At 41.5% G+C, this 23,096-nt stretch overlaps 1 protein-coding gene across 1 annotated transcript in view; it reads right to left on the bottom strand.

Moving 5' to 3' along the window:
- The window catches only part of RASA3 (RAS p21 protein activator 3), a 214,536-nt gene that overhangs the window by 122,293 nt on the left and 69,147 nt on the right, over positions 1-23,096 (bottom strand). The window contains exon 2 of the mRNA XM_075852643.1: positions 10,478-10,595. Within this exon, the coding sequence (XP_075708758.1) occupies positions 10,478-10,595 (118 nt within the window). The remainder of the gene's footprint in view (positions 1-10,477; positions 10,596-23,096) is intronic.

Below are 23,096 nucleotides of genomic sequence, written 5' to 3' on the forward strand. Positions count from 1 at the left end.
CTGCTGCCAAGGCAAAAAAAAAACCTTGGGATGCATCAAAAGAGGCATATATGCTCGTGACAAGAACATAGTTTTGCCTCTATACAAATCACTAGTCAGACCACATATGGAATATGGTGTACAATTTTGGGCACCTGTGTATAAAAAGGACATGGCTGAACTAGAACAGGTGCAAAGGAGGGCAACCAAGGAAATTAAGGGAATGGGAAGATTGCAGTTCCAAGAAAGGCTATCAAACTTAGGGCTATTCAGATTAGAAAAAAAAAAAAAAAAAAAGACTGTTTAGGGGCGATCTAACTACAATGCACAAATATATAACTGGACAGTATAGAGATCTTTCTAATGATCTTTTTACACCTAGGTCTGTAACAAGGACAATGGGGCATCCTCTACGTCTAGAGGTAAGAACGTTTCCCCACCACCACAAATGGGGATTCTTTACTGTGAGATCAGTGAGATTATGGAGCACTGCCACAGGATGTTGTGATGGTTGATTCTTTGAAAAAGTTCAAAAAGGGCATTGATGCCTTTCTTGAAAAAATATAAAAAACATTACAGGTTATGAGTACTAGATTCTGGAGATGGGACGTTGATCCAGGGATTTATTCAGATTTCCATATTTGGAGTCCGGGAGGAATTTTTCCGCTAATGACACAAATGGTATCCTCATGGGGGTTTTGCCTTGCTCTGGATTAACACGGTAGGATTATAGGTTGGACTTGATGGACCGGTCTTTTTTCAACATTTTTTACTATAAAAATAAAGCCTAGGCAAGCACTGTTTGGACTATATTTGCTGTGTAACTGTCTTACTGCTGTGAACTCGATTGCCTCACGCCACTGATATATATATATATATATATATATATAAAAATTTATTTATTTTGCCTTTCCTTACTACCTTATATGATACTCGGATCACCGGTTGACCTATTCAAAAAATATCTGTTCGGCAATAATTGCCTATTGCCAGCTGAGGCTAATGTAACAATATGGCTTATTGGATTCGTTAGGAAATCTGTGAAATTCAGATGAGGCTATAAAAATATATTTTTGCTAGCTATTTAAAAATCGGCCATTGTGACAGGACCCAAGAAAAGGACTGTTGAGCTAAGGAATTTAGATGTAGATGTAATCTGTTCTATGTTGATCTACCCCTGACGAAGCACCAGCGAAACGCGCGTTGGGTTAAGCAGAGGTCCCCCTCCTGGTCTTGATCTCCTATTTATCTTCTTATACGCAGGTGTAGGTATACTACTTTACATGTCGTTTTTACTTAGATTGTACCTTATATATATTCTCTATACTTATGTGTTCATCTGTGCAAAGCGTACCATGCCTAGTACCTGCTCATTAATATGTACTTATGCACTTTAGCCATATATAGGTTGTGTCAGACCATTTTTACATCTGGGGGGTTACTCTGCTTTTACGTTCGGATTCCATTTGTGTTCGAGGATCCATGGCATTTTATTATGTCTAAGTGTTATATGTTGTCTCCATGTGTCTAATTGACTTTAATAAAGATTATTTGTATTTTTTCAAACACCTGGTCGTGACTTGTTTCTTGTTCTGGTTTAGTTTTAATTAGTCACTAGGACCACTAGTATCATTCGGGGTATTATTCGGTTTGCTAAAGCACATGAGGCTCTTATGGTTCTCAATTACACCACATAGGAGAGAAATTGCCATTCCAATTACAGCTCAGTAATTGAACATTTCTTCTGTGACTATTTATTGCAAAGTCATGAAGGGTGGGGGCTTCACATGGTTCTTCTATTTGGAATGGAGTTTGTAAGTCATAATACAGTTTATTACACCAAAATATTTTCCTTACACCTAAAATAGGACCTACCTACTATATGAATATTGTATGAGAGTTTATATTAATAAACATTTCCTTCTAAAATATTTGTACCCATCTGTAAAATTGTCACCCAATAACAACCCATTATATATATATATATATATATATATATATATATATATATATATACACACACACACACACACACACACACACATATATACATACATATATTCCTGCTGGAAAATGAAATCAGCATCTCCATAAAGCTTATCAGCAGAGGGAAGCATGAAGTGCTCGAAAATTTCCTGCTAGACTGCTGCGTTGACTGGGCTTGATATAACACCGTGGACCAACACCAGCAGATGACATGGCTCCCCAAACCATCACTGACTGTGGAAACGTCACACTGGACCGCAAGCAACTTGGATGGATGTCTCTCCACTCTTCCTCCAGACTCTGGGACCTCGATTTCCAAATGAAATACAAAATTTACTTTCATCTGAAAACAGGACTTTGGACCACCACTGTGTTATATAAAGTCCAGAGTCAGAGCGCAGCCGTCTACCAGGAAATTTTCGAGCACTTCATGCTTCCCTCTGCTGCCAAGCTTTAAGGAGATGAGGATTTCATTTTCCAGCAGGACTTGGCACCTGCCCACACTGCCAAAAGTGCCAATACCTGGTTTAATAACCACAGTATCACTGCGCTTGATTGGCCAGCAAACTTGTCTGACCTAAACCCCATAGAGAATCTATGGGGTATTGTCAAGAGGAAGATGAGACACCAGACCCAACAATGCAGACGAGCTGAAGGCCGCTATCAAAGCAACCTGGGCTTCCATAACACATCAGCAGTGCCACAGGCTGATCGCCTCCATGCCACGCCGCATTGATGCAGTAATTCATGCAAGTATTGAGTGTATATACAGTACATACTTTACAGTAGGCCAACATTTCAGTATTAACCACCTTAATGACCACCGATTAGCCTTTTCACGGCGGTCATTAGTGGGCTTTATTCTGATGCAATAGCCGTTTCACGGCGCTGCATCAGGATAAATAAACAGAGCAGGGAGCTGTTAAATCTCCCTGCTCTCAGAGGTAGCTGAGGGCTGGGGACATCCCTACTCGAACGTGTGAGATCGATATTAGTATCGATCTCAACCGTTTAACCCCTCAGATGCAGCGCTAAATAGCGTGTGCCGTATCGGAATGGTTTTGGAGAGAGGGAGGGAGCTCCCTCTCATCCCACTGACACCCGGCGATCAGATCGCAGAGTGTCTATGTCTTCTATGGCAGCCGGGGGCCTAATAAAGGCCCCCAAGTCTGCCTGTAGTGAATGCCTGCTAGGTCATGCCAGAGGCATGTCCTAGCAGATGCCTGTCCGTTTTTAAAGTCATATTAAAGTCCCCTAGTAGGACAAGTAAAAAAAAAAAAGTTGAATAAAGTTAATAAAAGAAAGTGAAAAAAAAAATGAAAAACCCACTTTTTCCCCTTACAAAATGCTTTACTATTAGAAAAACCAAAATAAAGGAAAAAAAGTTACACATATTTAGTATCGCCGCGTCTGTAACGACCCCGACTATAAAGCCATTACATTATTTAACCCGCACGGTGAACGCCGTAAAAAAATAAAATAAAGACCAATGGAAAAATTACTGTTTTCTGTGAATCCTGACTTAAAATAAAAAAAAGTGATCAAAAAGTCGCATCCCCTCCAAAATGGTACCAATAAAAACTACAAGTCGTCCCGCAAAAAACAAGCCCTTATACAGCTATGTCAACGCAAAAATAAAAAATTAGAGCTCTTCGAATGTGACGATGGAAAACCTAAAAAATGGCTTGGTCATTAGGGCCCAGAATGCAAGCAGGGGGAAGGGGTTAAAAATCATTTTTGAAATTGAAGCCCAATTTAGAATATTCGAATTTTCTGAGACTAAATTTTGGGTTTTTCATCAACTGTTAGCCATAATCAACAACATTAAAAGAAAAAAATGGTGGAAATAGATCACCTTGTGTTTAACGAATCTATATAATACAGGAGTTTCACATTTTTTTAATTGAATTACTGAAATAAATTAACTTTTCAATGATATTCTAATTCATTGTGAAGGACTAGTAAATAGATACATACATATACAATGCATTTGGAAAATCTTCAGACCCTTCAATTTTTTCACATTGGTTTATGTTGAGGCCTTGTGCTAAAAACAAACAAAATTCATGTATTCCCCATCATTCTGCACTTAACTCCTTAATGACCGCCCACCGTCTTTTGACGGCAGGCGGTGCAGGTCCCCAGCCTACGACGATGTCTTTTGGCGTCGCTGTATTTGAGGCTGATGAGCGCTCGTGTGAGCACTCATCCTCTAAGCAGGAGCTGTACCTAACAGCTCCTGATCTTAGAGGAGCCTCCTGAATACAGCTAGGGTCACAACCCCTCTGCAGCCAGCCCTGGGGACCTGGAAAGGCACACTATGTGCTGCCCGATCAGCAGCCTGTGTCATAGAGATGTCTGGGAAGAAAAAAAATAACATTTACACAGCGCCACATGGTGCAAGATAAACCTGATAGGTGGGTTAATTAGTAGTGGTGGTAAGTTATAGTACTCACCTAGAGAGGTTTGTACTGGCAGGTACAACGTAGGCCTCATGCACACGACCGTATTTTTTCCCACCCGTAAATACGGGTCCGGTGTCACACGTATTCGACCCGTTTTGCACCAGTATTTACGGACCCGTGCCCGTAAATACGGTTCCGGTGTCACCAGTATTCCACCCGTATTTACGGGCACGTTTTTGATGCAAAATTGCACTGCATTAATCGGCAGCCCCTTCTCTCTATCAGTGCAGGATAGAGAGAAGGGGCAGCTCTTTCCGAGGTAAAAGTAAAAGAAATTCATACTTACCCGGCCGTTGTCTTGGGGACGCGTCCCTCTCTTGACATCCAGCCCGACATCCCTGGATGACGCGGCAGTCCATGTGACCGCTGCAGCATGTGATTGGCCTGTGATTGGCTGCAGCGTCATCCAGGGGTGTCGGGCCGGATGTCGAGAGGGACGCGTCACCAAGGCAACGGCCGGGAGACCGGACTGGAGGAAGCAGGAAGTTCTCGGTAAGTATGAACGTCTTTTTTTTTTTTATATAGGTTGCTCTATATTCTGATCGGAATTCACTGTCCAGGGTGCTGAAAGAGTTACTGCCGATCAGTTAACTCTTTCAGCACCCTGGACAGGGACTATTTACGGACGTCGCCTAGCAACGCTCCAGTAATTACGGGTGCACACACGTAGTCACCCGTCATTACGGGAGCTCCATAGACTTCTATGGGCTGTCCGTGCCGTTATTACGGCCTGGAATAGGACATGTTCTATCTTTTTCAACGGCACGGGCACCTTCCCGTAAGAAAACGGGAAGGTACCCGTGGCCAATAGAAGTCTATGAGCCCGTTATTACGGGTCGTAATTACGACCCGTAATAACGGGAGTTTTTACGGTCGTGTGCACGGGGCCTTAGGGATATAGGCAGTAGTAAAATAGGTTGCAGCTTTCAATATCCAGAAGCCGGTATCAATTGTATTGTGCCACGAAAAAAGCCATTTAAAAATGGTATATATTTTTTAGAAAAAAATATTAAAAATGGATATAGGAAAGCGCTACACAAAGGAGTAATAAGTGGATTTATTTTGCAAAGAAGGGCAACGCGTTTCCAAGAGGGAACCTGCGTCATCAGGCCAAAAATTGGCCTGATGAAAACGCAGGTTCTGCGTTTTTACGCGTTGCCCTTCTTTGCAAAATAAATCCACCTATTACTCCTTTTGGTAGCGCTTTCCTATATTCATTTCTAATATATATTTTTTTTCTAATAGTGACACAATGTAAAATAATAATAATAATTATGTAGAATACATAAGTAAAAAATAAACTTATCCCTTAATGGGATTAAAAAAAAATGGCATTATTTTGGATAAAATATATTGCCCCTACACTAAAAAACAAAAAAACCTACACATATTAGGTACCTATACGACCGTAATCACCGGAAGAATTAATCTATTGGGTTATTTAGCGTGAAACGTGAACGGGATAAAAAAATAAATGAAAACAATGCCAAGAAACACATTTTCCTATATTTACACCGTAAAAAAAATAATATTTTTTTTACCCCCAAACTGTGGGGGAAAAAAAACAAACACTATTTCGCTCACATAAAGCAAGAAGTCATATAACCACATCAATGAAAAAATAAAAAAAAGTTATGGCTGCTGAAAGGCAGAGAGGCAAAAAAAGAAAAAAATTAGCTGGTCATTAAGGTCTTTTCAGGCCCGGTCATTAAGGGGTTAATACCCCAAAATCACAAAGTGAAAACAGAATGTTCGTAATCTTTCCTAATTTATTGAAAAGGAAAAAACTAAAATATTGCATTGACCTAAGTATTAAGACTTTTTACTCAGCACTTAGTTGAAGCACCTTTGGCAGCGATAATAACCCAATAGCCTCCCGTCTTCTTGGGTATGATGCCACAAGGTTTGCACACCTGGATTTGGGAATTTTCTGCCATTCCTCTCTACAGATTCCTCTCTTAAAGAGGCTCTGTCACCAGATTATCAAATGTCTATCTCCTATTGCATGTGATCGGCGCTGCAATGTAGATAACAGCAAAGTTGTTGTTTTTTTTGTTTTTTTTAAACGATCATTTTTGTCCAAGTTATGAGCAATTTTATATTTATGCAAATTAGCTTTTCAATGGACAACTGGGCGTGTTTTCTCGTATTACCAACTGGGCATTGTGAATAGAAGTGTATGACGCTGACAAATCCGCATCATACACTTCTCATCGTTCCCACCCAGCTTCTTTCACTAAAGATACACAGCGTGACGTCACCCACAGGTCCTTCAAGCTTGTCGTCGGACAAAGAAGATACATCGGCTCGAGCGTCCAAAAGGTTAATATGCTCGTCTCTAGGGCGTTTACTATGCTTACCTGACACGGTGATGCTGCTGCAAATTCAACTGTACGCCTGGAGCTGTGGTGTCTTCTCTCTTCCGACGCCAAGGTTGAAGGACCTGTGGGTGACGTCATCATTCCCAGTCAGCTTCTTTCACTGCAGACACAGCGTGACATCACCCACAGGTCCTTCAACCTTGGCGTCGGAAGAGAGAAGACACATCAGCTCCAGGCGTACCATTGAATTTGCAGCAGCATCACCGTGTCCGGTAAGCATAGTAAACTCCTTAGAGACGAGCATATTAACCTTTTGTACACTCGAGCCAATGTATCTTCTTTGTCCGACGACAAGCTTGAAGGACCTGTGGGTGACGTCACGCTGTGTGTCTTTAGTGAAAGAAGCTGGGTGGGAACATTGAGAAGTGTATGATGCTGATTTGTCAGCGCCATACACTTCTATTCACAACGCCCAGTTGGTAAAAACACAATACACGCCCAGTTGGTAATACGAGAAAAACACGCCCAGTTGTCCATTGAAAAGCTCATTTGCATAAATATAAAATTGCTCATAACATGGGCAAAAATTATCGTTTTTAAAAAATAAAAAAACAACAACTTTGCTGTTATCTACATTGCAGCGCCCATCACATTCAATAGGAGATAGGGATTTGATAATCTGGTGACAGAGCCTCTTTAAGCGCTGTCAGGTTGGATGGGGACAGTCGGTGGACAGCCATTTTCAGGTCTATCTAGTGATGTTCGATTGGGTTCAAGTCAGGGCTCTGGCTGGGTCACTCAAGAACACTCACAAAGTTATCCCTAATTCACTCGTGTTGTCCTGGCTGTGTGATTAGGGTCATTGTCACGTTAGAAGGTGAACCTTCGGCCTAGTCTGTGGTCTAGAGCACTCTGCATCAGGTTTTCATGAAGAATATCTCTGTACTTTGGTCAGGGTTGAGGGAAGGATGAATGGAGCAGTCTCCCTGTCCCAGCGACTGAAAAACACCCCCACAGCATGATGCTGCCACCAACATGCTTCACTGTAGGGATGGTATTGGGCAGGTGATGAGGCTTTCATGTGTATTTTATGGAGGAAAGGCTTCTTTCTGGCTACTCTGCTATAAAGCCAAGATTGGTGGAGTGCTGCAGTGATGGACTGCACACAAAAAGACATACCCGTTTCCCATAGAGCACGCTTCTTGCCACTGTGATACGGACTAGAAACCAAATTTATTATTTTTTAATACCACATACCATTAGAGAATATTGTTGCCATGAAGGGGTGCACTTGGTCTGCATGTTTATATACCGTAGGCGGTATGTATCCAACGAACGTTAACATGAATATAAGTACACAAGTTTTCCAGCAGAATAATTCATCAGACCAGGCCACCTTCCTCTATTGTTCCATCAAGCAGTTCTGATGCTCACATGACCCTTTTGCACCACCTATAATGGTCATCACGTGCACTCTGATTGGTCTGTGGCTACGAGGCAATCGGTGCTGTGGAAGGATAACCTTCACTGCCCACAGGAATCAAGGAGCCTTGGGCGCCCACGACCCTGTCGCTGGTTCGCTAGCTGTCCTTCCTTGGACAATATTTGGTAGGTACTAACCACTGCATACTGGGAACAACGCACAACACCTGCCGTTTTGGAGATGCTCTGACACAGTCCTCTAACCATCACAATTTGGCCATTGATAAAGTCGCTCAGATCCGAACACTTGCCCATTTTTCCAGCGTGTAACACATCAACTTCAAGAACTGACTGTTCACTTGCTGCCTAATATATCTCACCCCCTATCAGGTGCCATTGTAACAAGAATCAATGTTATTCACTTTATCTGAAGGTGGCCCGATCAGAGATTATATATATTCATCACACAAATATCAAAATACACCACACAAAACACCATTCTAAAGCAACAAGCTATTGCATTTTACTATAAAACTGCATGAAAATTGAGAACATGTTTTAAGAATGCAGAAAATGTATTACATTCTACATTTTTAATATAACTGACAATAAAAGTAATATATTTTTATAAATCCTACTATAATCTCCAGTCTGAGTGCTTTACAATTTTGCCCAATTTAACTATCCATGCGTTTTGTATAGTTTGTTGGGTGTTGAGCACCATATCGAGATTCTATCTGTAAATTTTTGGCTTAGATATTGATGTAGTAATCTTGTTTGTGTTTTTTTTTTTATTAGTTTCTACATGCAAGAATTAACCCTACTTATATATTCCGGCAGTAAACGCTGTAACCTGACCTACCCACTCCTAGCTCAGGACCCTGCAGTGCATTCAAGCTTCTATTTAGAAGACACCACTGAGCTTTGTATGTAGAAAGACTCGCATGAGGAATAATAATGAGTTAATTTATTAAAAAAAAAAAAAAGAAGCTTGTTAATAGATTTTATTTTAAGCTAGAGCTGCACAGTAAGGTCTATTAATATGCAATTCCTATTATACATCCATTTACTTGCCTAAAAGCTCAAATTCATCGGCACTGATGGAGCACATATTTAAGATTTTAGCTTTAACCACACTTATCATTGTCCAATCATTGCTGTGCGTGTCTACGTGCATTTGGATAGTGTCCTGTGCCGTACCTGCTGTTACAGCGCCCACCCCTCAGATGGTGTATGGTCACAAACAACTATACCATACAATACCACACAGTATAATGGCCAAATAACAGTGCCATACAGTGGCTAAATAACACTTCCATAGAGTTGCCTAAATACTACACGGTGCAGTGTAACCACCACCATACACTGCAAAAAATAAATATAAAGTATGCGGTATAAGTAGCAGTGTCACAAAAGGCCTAGGTAAATACCACCATACAGTGCTCAAATGATAGCAAAATACAGTGACCATATAACCGGTCCATACATAAAGTAATCCAATAATACTAAACAACTAATAAACATTTGTGCTGCTAACAAGCTTTGGGTGCCAGGTCCCCTGTGGCACTTTTCAGCAGGGGTGGCAGATGTGCCCTGTGCGACCGCACAGGTCGTACACTTCGAATGCCGGCATATGTATAGGCCATATATGCAGTACGTAAGTATATGTGGGCATGTGTGTAAGTGTAGATGGAGGGAGGAGCGGGCATCGTGTTCTGCCACAGCTTGAATTACATATTAAAAGTTTAGACAATTATTTACTGGACCATAAACAGATACACTGAGAGAACATATTAGTCTCTTGCCAGATCTAAGGACACGGAACAAAACAGTGAAGTCATGAGTGGCTAGTTTACATACACACTTGATTTATAGCAGCATAAGGAACAGGGGAATGCAGGAGACATCGCAGCTCTTCTACAGTCTAAACTGAAATCGTATGTTGCAATCTGACCAGTTGGAGGGATGTTGCAACATTCAACATTATGAAATTGTAAAAAGGAAATCGGATAAAATACACACACACTCGGACTTGTCTAATATTTATACAAATACTATGAAGAGGTGTTGGATCTTTTCTACAAAACTATTTTGCAAGAAACTGCAATTCACTTATTACTATTGGTAAGCAAATTAAATGCACGTTATTGGTTTGTACAACACTAAAAAAAATAAAAAAAAATATGGGCATGATCATTAATCGTATCATTCAGATTGTTTTCTTATCATATGCTTACAAGTTGCCTTTTGATTTGGCACAGAACATATTAATAAAAATACATTTGGTGTAAGCAGGACAGTTACCAGAGAGACTTCTCCACTATCTTGGTCCTGAACACTTCTTCTTGGTCGAGGCTCACAGTACAGTAACAATCTCGCATCTTGTTTGGCCCCGGATAAGAAGGAAGATTTTTTGCTTCACCTAAAAAAATAAAAATAGAGAGAGATCCATAATTAACTGAGGCTTATAGGAAAGCACTAGTTATGCTTAACTAACTCAAGTCATCAAACTCTATTTTTCCAATCTTCAAGGCTTCTAGTGTTTTCAGGCATTTGCGTAGATTACTGAATAATTATCTAAATCAAATTCAAGCAAATAGCCATTAAAATTTGAACGGACGTAGGCATTTCGTGAGTAAATGTTCAGCATTTCTTGTGAAAGATGTCCAATTCAAATGAATATTGACCCATCCTATAAAATGTAGACGGGCCAGACTGCAAGTAACAAGTTCAGAACAGCGGTCATCAAATAAGCACCATAAGAACAGACAATCACGGCAGGTTGGTCATTTATTGACGAGACTTAGGACTACATGGTGTAACGAAGAGAAAAAGAATCCTATACAATATAGTTGCGTGTACAGCCACCGTTGCATAGAAAAGTTCTGCTCAAGCTTCGTGTAGATAAGAATGTAATTCCCACTATGCCACTTCCAATAGGATGCACAATGTGCGATTAGGGGACCCCACGACAAACTATATGACCCTGTGCAAAGAAAGAATACTTGCGCTTATAGAAGACTGGAATATCCTACTACAGCAGCCTGGGAAGTTGTCAAGCGCATAATCTGATGCTATAACTACAGTCACTCCATCCCGTTTTATCAGCAGTAGATGCCAAGACATTTTGAAACCCGACCAGGAAAGCACAATATATAAATCCTACAACTGGTTAGGACTTTGAAACAAGTTGTAATAAGTTTGTTGCTAGAAGCATAGCTCTAGTCAAACGTGTCTTCACAGTAACATGTCAGCAGCTCTGGTTCAAATACCTATATAAAAACACCTATAGTACATACTTATGGTCGTAAAAAGTTAGTATTCCGTTTATCACTCTGCACATTGAATGAAAGACTGTTTGCAAAAAATAAATAAATAAATGTCCAAAAGGGTTGATTAAATATTAGCATCACTCGTTACTTCCAGAGGTTGAAATTGCCAGACAGACATTCTAAGGCCTAGTTCACACAGTGTTTTTGCAGGCAGAAACAATCTGCCTTAAAATTCCATCTGGAATTTTGCCTGCGCTTTTCTGCCATGGTTTTCGCAGCACTTCTTGCCTGCAGCCATTGAAGCTACTGCAGGGACTGCGAGCAAAACACGCCGCCAAAACCGCTCGGAAACCAGCGCCGCAGGTTTATTCGGCCTCCCACAGATTTCAAATGGGAGGTCAGAGACGTAACCACTGTAAGAAAGGAAATGCCGCTTTTTTCCCCACGTGTGCGGCTAAAAAAAAGTCTCTGCCGATTTTGGAAGCTTTTTCTCGCGGATTCAAAATCAGCGCCTAAAGACTGTGAACTGGGCCTAAGGCTCTATTCACAAGACAGGGTCCGAGTGTCGGCCGATAAAAACGTCAGTTTTGGTCAGTTTCTTGCGTCCGTTTTGCATCCGTTCCGTGTTTCCGTTTTTAATGGCCGATTTTCCATCAGATTTTTCCCTGTCTGTTTTAGAAACGGATAAATTTCATTGGTAAATTTTCTGCCACACACTTCCCTCTGTAGATACTGCCACAGCCCCCCTGTAGGTAATTCTACACAGCCCCCCTGTAGGTAGTGGCACACAGAACCCCTTGTAGGTAGTGGCACACAGAACCCCTTGAAGGTAGTGGCACACAGAACCCCTTGTAGGTAGTGGCACACAGAACCCCTTGTAGGTAGTGGCACACAGAACCCCTTGTAGGTAGTGGCACACAGAACCCCTTGTAGGTAGTGGCACACAGAACCCCTTGTAGGTAGTGGCACACAGAACCCCTTGTACATAGCCACCCCCATAGATCCCACCGTCCTGTAGGGGACCGCTCCAGGAGAAGTCAGGGACTTCTCCAGGATTGGAATCACCGGCCACAACGCCAAGGATTCCGCTTTTGAAGTCCCTGACATAACTGTCCATATATGGACAGTTAAGTCAGGGACTTCTCCTGGAGCAGAATCACCGACCACAGCACCGGTGATTCCGCATCAGGAGTAGGGGAGGACTCCAGGAGAAGTCCCTGTCCATATATGGTCTGGGACTTCTCCTGAAGCGGAATCCCCAGCCACAGCGGTGGCTGGGGATTAGGGTTTCAGCTCCTACAAGGAGTAACACCTCCTCCTCCTCCTCACATGCACTTCGCACTGTGAGAAGGAGGAGAGAGCGAGTGAGCGGCAGAATGCACTGCTGTCACTCGGATCACATCCGAGTGACAGCCGTGCTTTACACGGCCCCATAGACTTCTATGGGAGCTGTGCGGCCGGGATAACGGCCCAAGATAGGGAATGTTCCATTTTTTGATGGCCCAGTTTACCGTGTGAATAGCACTATTTGCGGTCTATTGTTCCTACTGCGGCCGCGTGACAACCGTTCAAAGAACTGCCGCCACACAGCCGAGGATCCCTGTCGTGTGAATAGGGCGTAAGACTTTGAAACAAAATCTCACATCACTGAAGGTACACAATACCGGAAAAAAAAAATAGCATAACAAAAAAAAAATCCCATGTATTTTTAATAACCTAAGAACACATACCTAGTATCCCCCTCATGTATAGGGAATACATTTTGTGTGATCAATTATTTTTGTAACAAATGTTGACACTGTTGTCATGGTTGGGTTTTGCTTTTTTACAGGAGCCATGGAAGGTAGAACAAATCTTACAGATTTATAATTGGTCTGCCAAGTTTGTTATTTTTGTTTTCTTTTACTGGAAAGAATTGCAACGCAAGCTACATTATTTTAGCTGTAAAAAAAAAAAAAGTGTGATGGAAACATGTAGAAAAATAAACAGGTGTGAAACGATCTACAAATGCTAAAATGTAAGTAAAAACACAACAAAAATTAAATAAATGCACGTTCCACTAAATAAAGTCCTATTCACCTCACAACATACAAGGTAAGTACAGTAAAAAGTTCAATTATTGTGGATGAAATGGAATTAATGCTGTGATGGTATTGGACGCCTGTTATCCAATCCCGCCTATCCAGATATCTACTGGAGAAACTGTGGCGGTAGAGGCAGCAGTTTTCAGATGTGGTGGGCCCGTCCACTCCTTTTGGTTAAAGGTTTTTAATTATATCTTCAGTCTTTTTGGGTACACAATACCAGCTGAACCATCCTTTGCCCTATATTTTATACATACAGCAGTGCCATGATAAGTCCTATAATAGCAGCGGCCGGATTAACTATCGCCAGGCATTAAACATTGGCTCAAGGGGTCACTTTAGCAGAGACTGCAGACACCCTGCATCACAACCTTCGATGGAAAGCCTATTTGCCATCAGGCATTCAAAAATAAAAAAAATGTGAGACAGACTCCCATTAAATCTGCTAATCATTTGTTATCACTTTACAGTGTCTTCGGTTTTGTTAGCCCGTATTTAGACTATATAGTAGTGTTGTTTACCTTGTCCTATGATTATTCACCTTGTTCGTTTTTCTCTTATGTTGCTATACTTGCATAAGCTGGTAAATACTACTGCCCTGCCTGTATGCATATTGAGTAAGATCATATTTCTCAAGCGCACAAATTTGTCTTACTTTAACACTCCTGTATGGATGTATTCACCGGTTGATGGGACAAAAAAATAAAAAAAAACTGGCAAAGCTATTTTAGGTTTGAAAAAAAATATATAAAAGCTATTAAAACTAAATTATTAGAACTGTGTCATGGTGACATTGTAGCACAATCTACTACTCCATAATATCATAGTCTTACTTGATATAGTAACGTACCGTTTTATTTATTCATGAACGTAAAATGTCCTTGAAGACCAGCAGCTAATCGTACTGAAGATTTACTCTTTGCTCTACTTAATTGACTTCTCCTTCCGTCACTACACAACATTACTGTACAATCAATCAACCACTGCCTGCTTAAAGCTGACGCCCCTGAAGTAAACTACCCGTCCAGTGTGTTTTATATAGTGCCGTAAACCAGCATATCCATTAAAAGACAATTAAACCTCAAAGATATAAGCTGGCTTGACCTGGGAAAGTCAAGATAAAAGGCAGACATGCTTCCTTATAAAGGGCATCTCAGGTCGCTGAACACAGAAATGGTGTAATACGTGCATTGGCAAAACAATGAATAGGATATCAATTTATAGCAAACAGTTGAAATATGGTCACATTTTATTCAATAGGTTCGACCACCAAGCCTTGGAAAACTTAATAAAAAGTGAAGACTGAATCACGTGCAAAGAGATACTTGATAGCATAGCATATTGTCTAGTATTGGAATATCAAAAAGCATTTCTCGGAATAGGAACAATGGTTCCGAATAGGGCAGAGCAGGTATCCAGTTTCCAGATAGTTAAAAAAACTTCACTTACAACAGTGCTTCTTTAACCATGAGGTGGGCCTTACTGGTGGGGCACCCCCAGTTGTTGGCGAGGTGCAGCTGCGGAGTCACTTTTGACAGAAGTAATTATATTCTGCGCAATCCTCTCTGGCGGCAGCAAGGTCTGGTTTAGCAACATAGTTAAAGGGGTTGTCCACTAGGTCATCAGTATATCATCGGTGCTGGTCAGACACCCGGACCCCGCAGGGATCAGCCGCCCCGGGGTCCTGCGCACACCGGATGTTATTGCCCAATGTACGGCGCCAGAAGAAGTTGGCTCCGTACATAGCATAGTGGTCGTGCTGCCGAACTGCAGCTCTGCTCCTATTCACTTGAATAGGAGCAGACCTGCAGTACTGTAGCTCGGCCGCTATTCCATGTTAGGATCCAACTGCTTCTGGCATGTACAACCGGGTCCCGGAGGCAGCCAGAGCGGCTTAACGGTGCGGGGTCCAGGTGTCGTACCCACACATGTACTGATGACCTATCCGGTTGGTAGGTCATCAGTTGTCCGGTAGTGGAATATCCCATTAACTCCTTTTGTGCTCATATTCTTCTGGGTTCAAGAGACAAATTTTAAAATAAATGGAGGTATTTTTAAAAAATTGTGATGTTGACTAGGACCACCGATGAGGCCCAGGCATCACCATATTTTGGACATTGAGGCCACAGTAGAGAAAATTTCAGAATCCCTGGCATTGAACACAGATTCTGTGTTAGTAATTGGGAAGAGCAGTAAACAGCCATATGCATGGAGGTTGTGCTGCAGAAGAATATAGTATACCTCTAGCATCTGATGCAGAATGCCACAATTTTTTTCTGTTGGATTCATACAAAATACAACTCTAAGGTTCTATAAAACCATAATACATCTGTGTTTATGAGCCCTTTTTGCAGAAGTAGTTTAGGATTTCAGGTAAAGCCCATGGTCAGATGTGGCGTGTTTCTGGAGAAAGGAAAAAAAAATAAAAAAGCAGTCCCTATTTTCCTAATCCTGGATCCTTTAAAAAGGAAAATGAATTAAATGGTTGGTTATTTTTTTTAAAAAAAAAGTGTTCCCCAGAACTATAAATAAATCTACAACTAATGAAGACTAACTGGAATAAAAGGAAATGTGCAAAAACCCAGCAAGCAGACTTAAACCTCTCCCATGGGATCCCAATGATTTCCTCACAAGTATCTACACAGAAGATGCCGTCAACATTACAAGTAGAACTCGGGAGACGAAAGCCGTCCCTACTTATCTTATATCCTCTATTGCCTGTATAAGTTCCAGTTTCGCACCCACACAAAGCATTTGTTATCTGCAATGCTCTCTATCCTAGAGCAAATCTGAGACCGGTCTCGCCTACCCACAAAAAAAAAAAAACAAAAAAAAGAGAGATTTTCAAGAAGCAGTAGATAAGAAATATGTTTGTGTCCTTTATATTATGAAAATCACTAACACCAATGTTAAAAGAGGACTTTCTTAATAAAGTACGGTATGTGTTGTCCCATCCTCATAGGTTCCTACCACTGTCATTCATCTGCACAGTAACTGCAAATAGGCCCCAGAGGTCCAGTTCTCAAAGGAAGGTTAGTACTGGCAGCGGATATACGAGCTCATTAGTCTGAGGTATATGCTTTAAGCTAGAATCACACTGGCTTTGCGCATCTCGGACGGAAAAAACTGCAGTTTCACGTCAGAGGTGCATCCATGCTTTTCCCTGGGGAATGCGTTATCATGCATCCCCCATGGACTAGTCTATGGAGGCATGCGTGAAGCGCAAAAAAATAGGACATGTCCTATTTTCTCACGGACCCTTCACACGGTCCGTTGAAACAACGACCATGTGAACGTGCCCATTGAATTACATAGGTCCGTGTGATGGCCGTTGTTTTAACGCCCGTCACACGGACTTCTAACACGTTTGTGTGAATAAGGCGTCAGGTTGTGCCCCTATGACAGTCCTTCTATACAGTGTAATTCTAGTCCAAAATCTCAACAATGCTGCACATACACATGAGTTTGACAGCTGAATCTCATTTTTGTATGGGCTTTGGGGACAATGCAATATGTTTAGGTATCGTCAGACTATGCCAGCTATAGGTTTAGGGAGAAGGACTGAGATCTGGAGGATAATAGTTTTACCGTCCTATAAAAAAAAAGTGGAAATCTGGCTGAAGGGTAGCAATAATTTCACATGGGTCCAGAACAATATCAGTCTGCCACTGGCATGAACAGTGGGCATAAAGCGGTGCCTCATTATCAATTAATAGATTTATTGTTTTTCACCATTTCAGAAACTCTCAAAGGATTCACGCACACATTGTTGTGGAATACTATACACTGGGGATTGCCGGTTGGAAGTGCTTCTTACACTAGCTACTGAATTACAGAATTTTACTAGAATACGTTATACAACATTGTTGACTGTTAGAACTTTAATTACAATCCAACAAACAAAAAGTTATATTTTAACACCATAACAGAAAATATTCTTGTTATTCTCTAGTACCATAAGGTAAACTGATTAAATAAGTTACCTTAGCTTGTGTATATCATTGTTTTAACAGTTCTGTGCTACCTAGTGCAGATTACGGGCCCTCTACCATTTCCCAAAGGAACATTGCAGCTCCAACCACCGGTCTGATCTGCACAACGTGCCATTCAATCTAATAGTAAAAGCCACAAGATTTCAAACCAGTGACTTTAAAAGCACAACAAAGCATAGATTGGAATACATTAGTGTTAGGCCTTATTCACACGACCACGAAAAACGGCCGTGTGATGGCCGTCCTTTTAACAGCTTTCACATGGCCGTTTTCAGAACAATGATATTCTATGGGTGCATTCACACGGCCGTTTTTTTACATCTACGATCTACAGGGAGGCAGGTGTGGCATCATCTACAGGGAGGCGCGTGTGGCATCATATACAGGGAGGCGCGTGTGGCATCATATACAGGGAGGCGCGTGTGGCATCATATACAGGGAGGCGCGTGTGGCATCATATACAGGGAGGCGCGTGTGGCATCATATACAGGGAGGCGCGTGTGGCATCATATACAGGGAGGCGCGTGTGGCATCATATACAGGGAGGCGCGTGTGGCATCATATACAGGGAGGCGCGTGTGGCATCATATACAGGGAGGCGCGTGTGGCATCATATACAGGGAGGCGCGTGTGGCATCATATACAGGGAGGCGCGTGTGGCATCATATACAGGGAGGCGCGTGTGGCATCATATACAGGGAGGCGCGTGTGGCATCATATACAGGGAGGCGCGTGTGGCATCATATACAGGGAGGCGCGTGTGGCATCATACAGGGAGGCGCGTGTGGCATCATACAGGGAGGCGCGTGTGGCATCATACAGGGAGGCTGTAAATGGTGTCTAGGTGAACATGTGACCTTCCTTTGGTTGTTTTCAGGGGGTTGGGACAAAAAAAGCCTGACCAATGAAATTCATCAGTTTTTTTTAACGGCCATGAAAAACTGATGCAAAATGGATTTCAAACGGCCATTAAAAACGGACAGATGGACTTGAAATGGATGAAAATTTAGAGACACACTAATGCAAAATGGGCATGAAAAACTGACAGTTGATCAGTTTTAAATGGACATTTTTTTTCACTGTCTTGTGAATAAGGCCTAAGGGTATATTCACACGGCCCAGTTGAGGTGCAATTGGAAATGCGTTTCAGCTGACACTAGAAGCAAGACACGAGACCTTTCTCAAGCAGGACTTGGGAAAGGTCCTGTTTGACTGAAACGCTGCATTGCATTGTTAGGTGAATAAATTCCCTTGATTTTTGGTAGTGCTGAATTGTCTCGTTTTTGGATTCTGCTGTGGGACTCTGGATCAGGTTCCTATGAGGCTTGCACCCATTATATCCTCTACATCTGCTGCTCCGGTGCTGTGACAGCCTTCCATTTGTTTAAGTAGCAGAGTCAGGGATCCAGCCAGATGCCGAAACAGAGTTAAATTTCAACATATGAAGCGACTAAATAAAAGAACATTTATTGCCACATATGACCGTATAAACTTCAAAGAAAATCTGCAATTCACAGAGCTCCCTTGTTTCCACATAAAGTAATCTTAAAACAGAAACAATAAAAATTTCCTGTAGAAGACAAATCTGCCTTTCTCCAGAAGCGTGCAATAGAGAGACATGATATCCCCTGATGGATCCAACACGAAGGGTTTGTCCACACAACGGAATTGCTGCAGAAAATTTCTGCAGCAATTCCGTTGAAAAACGCAACTTTCTGCTGCGTTAAAAACCGACCATTTCCTGCATTTTGTGCGGCAGAAAATGTGGCGTATTTTGCTGCACTTTTATCAATGCTGGGAGATGGTGACATCTCTGAAAAACGCAGCAATTCTGCCCACTTTCCGCAGCAGGAATGGACATGCTGAGGTCCGAAAAAAAACACACAGCAGGTCAATTTCTGCTCAGAATTTTTACGCAGCATGTGGAGGAGATTTGTTATATATCATCCACTATGCTGCTACTGTATTCTGCTGCGTTTTTCCGTCTGAAATTCCAGATGGAAAAAACGCGGCAATTCCGCAGCGTGTGGACGAGCCCTTAGGCTTCGTTGACATCTGCACTCAGGTCATGGGTTCCGTCTGAGCTTTCCGTTAGGGGAACCCATGAACAGAAGCCAAACAAACAAAACAGAAACCATAGGCTTCCGATTGATTCACCATTGATTTCAATGGTGACGGATCCGATGCAAATGGCTTCCGTTTGTGAGCGTTGTGCAAGTGTTCCGCCGTTTTGACGGAATCAATACCGTAGTTGACTGCACTATTCATTCCGTCAAAATGATGGAACCCTTACACAACGAGGACAAACGGAAACCATTGGCACCGGATCCATCACCATTGAAGTCAACGGTGATGCAAACAGAAACCTATGGTTTCAGTTTGAATTCTGTTCACGGGTTCTCCTGACGGAAAGCTCCGAAAGAATCCACAAACGGAGTCCCGACGCAGATGTGAACAAAGCCTCCCCACATGCTGGGTTTAAAATACTTATTACAGAGTTATCCTCACTCCAGCGCGAATAGCCATCTTGCCCTCGTTCTAGTGCTAGAATTGCTCCTTTGTGTATCAATACTTGCAGTGGGTGTCCGTGACACTTGCTATAGGTTTTAGAAGTATTTGGGTACACCTCAAGTGACAAAAGGATCTCATCCTCACATTCACAAATGTGATAAGCTTTTAGGTGTCTGCACAGCAATTGTAAAATCATGGAAAATGTCAACCTCCTTATTCTGAACACTGATTATGACAAACTGCATAAGCTTCTGAAAGATAAAAGGTTTACAAATCCAAGCTACATGAATCCACGTGGATAGTTTGTGAGTCCCATCAATGAAATCCTATCCTGGTAGAGACATCCTTGGTGTATCTTTGAGGCTCACACACCTTTTCCCGCCTTTCCACCTTTCACGTGCTCTTTTTGGTTTCCTGATAATTTTTTAACTCTACAATCCATTTTTTATTTTTTAAACCAGTCCCCACTATGTCCAGATGGTTTGAGACAATATATATGGTTATTTACACAGCTAGAACACGGTCTGAAAATTTATTCCTTTTCTTGCATGCTGTCTGCACACGCAGTCTCCCTGGAATGACATTTTCCTTATACTCGCTCTAGTTTCCTGCTGCCCCATACATATTTTAGGGCTGTAAGCAGGACTCTCGGCTAAACAAGTCTGCCCACCGCTGCTACCCCTACCCCTCACCGCATGTCCGTTCACATCAAAAACGCATAGGAAAGTTGCAGTTGCAAACTTCTCATCATTGTCTATCATTCTTTTATAGATTAAATTACTGTTTTCACTTACTCATTTTGAAAATATTACATGTGTGTTAAGCACGAGGCAAGCAATCACTTGCTGTAGAGATGCAGAAAAGTGGAGATTTTGCCCTACCTGTGTAGAGAATATATTTATAGTAAATACTTTACCTGCACCAAGAGTATGTTAGTTATCATGGAGCTGCCCATATAACTGAATGAATTTTTTTTTAGAAACGTACTAGGGTTTCCAGATTGCAAACCGATATTTTGCAATAGCAAAGATAAATTAAAGACAATACTATTTCAGTTCTGTTTTTGGGGTGTGAATGGTATTTATTTTATGTTTTTTTACAAATCACTTCCTCGCTACTTGTGTGAATAGTAGTTTCTACGTTGGCCCAGTTATGGTCCTTAAAATTCCTGCCAGGTTCAAGAGCAAAACATTTTTGCTAAAATTAGGAGGGCAAGAGTTGTTCTGCCGGTGTAGATCTACTACAGAAACTGCAAAAACCATTAGCTCTAAAATAAAAAAGATATAAGATTTTCTACTGTGAAAAGTATTTTAATGATCTATTTAGCCAAGTTGCTCCGTTTTCTATATGGGTGACAACCACTAATAGCCGTTGTTGCACTGCTGAAAGGAGTTGTCGCCCAGCTTTGCACTGACCTTGAATAACACATAAATCTGCATTTCTAGAAGATATTCCCCCAGCTCCATCTCTTCTCTTGCTTTTATGGTGTAAGCATTACAGTCGTTTCTGGCTTATGATCAAGAGATATTGGCGCCTAACAGACCGTGTTTGATACTATGCGGTGGTGCATGGAATTGTGGGAGGACAAAAATATAAAAAACATGCAACTATGATCAGTAATAATGCTGCATCATTGATTGCAATCTATGGGGATCTCCTGGAACAGATGTTTTACATTAAAGCATATATATGCTCCTACCGATATTGCTGGACAAAATAATCCGATTTTAAATATTCTAAAAATAAACCTTTATTGTAGGAAAGAGCGAAGGGAGACTGATACTATAGAACAGGAATTTGTTTATACAAAACCAATATATGGACTGAAACCAGTTACACTAAATGCACAACAGCTTCTTCCGACTTTAGCCTGCTTTCTATAAACCACATGTGCACATAGATCTACAGGGGAGTTGGTCACAAACGAAGCAGGAGGCTCCCATGTGGGAAACAGGGTAGTAACGAATAACTATAAACCAATACAGATCCACAGCAATATATCCTATAATGGATAACTCAATAAAAGCAGAAGTGCACAATATATGCAAGTACGGACAACACCTCAGCCAAACTGTCGAATGAGATCTAGAGAGCGGTGTCTCTTTAACAAGACAGTTTGATCGGCTCTTGTTGTCCAAATACTTGAGGCAGCCCAGATAGGGTTAATTAATTTTTAGGTTAAGTAGATTTTCTTTAAACAGCCACGATGTTACGCATGCAGCACGAGCAGCCCAGCCTCACGTCTATCTGCTTGTGGTGAGGTGGTATTCTGAGCTTTGCGGCAAACTATAAAAAAAAAAACAAAAAAAAAACCAACAACATGCATGCAAAACTGTATCAAAGTTGTAATCTGTGTAACCATCAGACCAAATTCAAGAACATATAGTGTCTACATTAAAATTAAATTAATGCCACACCTGGTGGTCCAAAACTCCCACTTATTTGGAATGTGACAAAAATAGTACCATGCAAGATCAGTAGTTAATGGGGTATGTGAAGATAGTGGTATGCTTGTGACGGCAACTGGGAAGGCCATCGAGATTGCTCGGACATCAAACACTAACCGGAACAAGTGAAGTTTATGTCCCCTGGATTCCGCAGTGATATCAAGGGAGATATCAAGCTGTCTTATGGTAAGAATGTTCTTTGTTGCCCATAGCAACCCCACAGCTTTCATATATTAATGAGCTCAGGTAAAATTAAAGCTAAGCTCTGATTGGTTACTACTGTTCCTATAAAAGACAGCTTGATAAATCTCCCCCCATTAATTTCAATTTTTTGTTGCCCCTAAAATTAAAATAGATTGACATGCCTTTGAGAAGGCACTCCTATTATAGCTGGTACGAATAAAACCGATGTCATCGAATTCATGAAACAGCACTACTCACTTGCAAGCAATCTGGACGGCGAAAACGGTCATCAACCTCTGCGTTGGATCGCTCGTCGCCAATGTTCTGATGGATATTCTTGGAAGTGTATTTACAAGAACTAGGTCTCGTCATGGGTATCCATCAGAAAGGACTCTTTGAAAAGTCGCACTATCTGAAAATCTGGCTACACATTA

The sequence above is a fragment of the Rhinoderma darwinii genome, chromosome 2 (genome assembly GCF_050947455.1).
Source record: "Rhinoderma darwinii isolate aRhiDar2 chromosome 2, aRhiDar2.hap1, whole genome shotgun sequence".
Taxonomy (NCBI): Eukaryota; Metazoa; Chordata; class Amphibia; order Anura; family Rhinodermatidae; genus Rhinoderma; species Rhinoderma darwinii.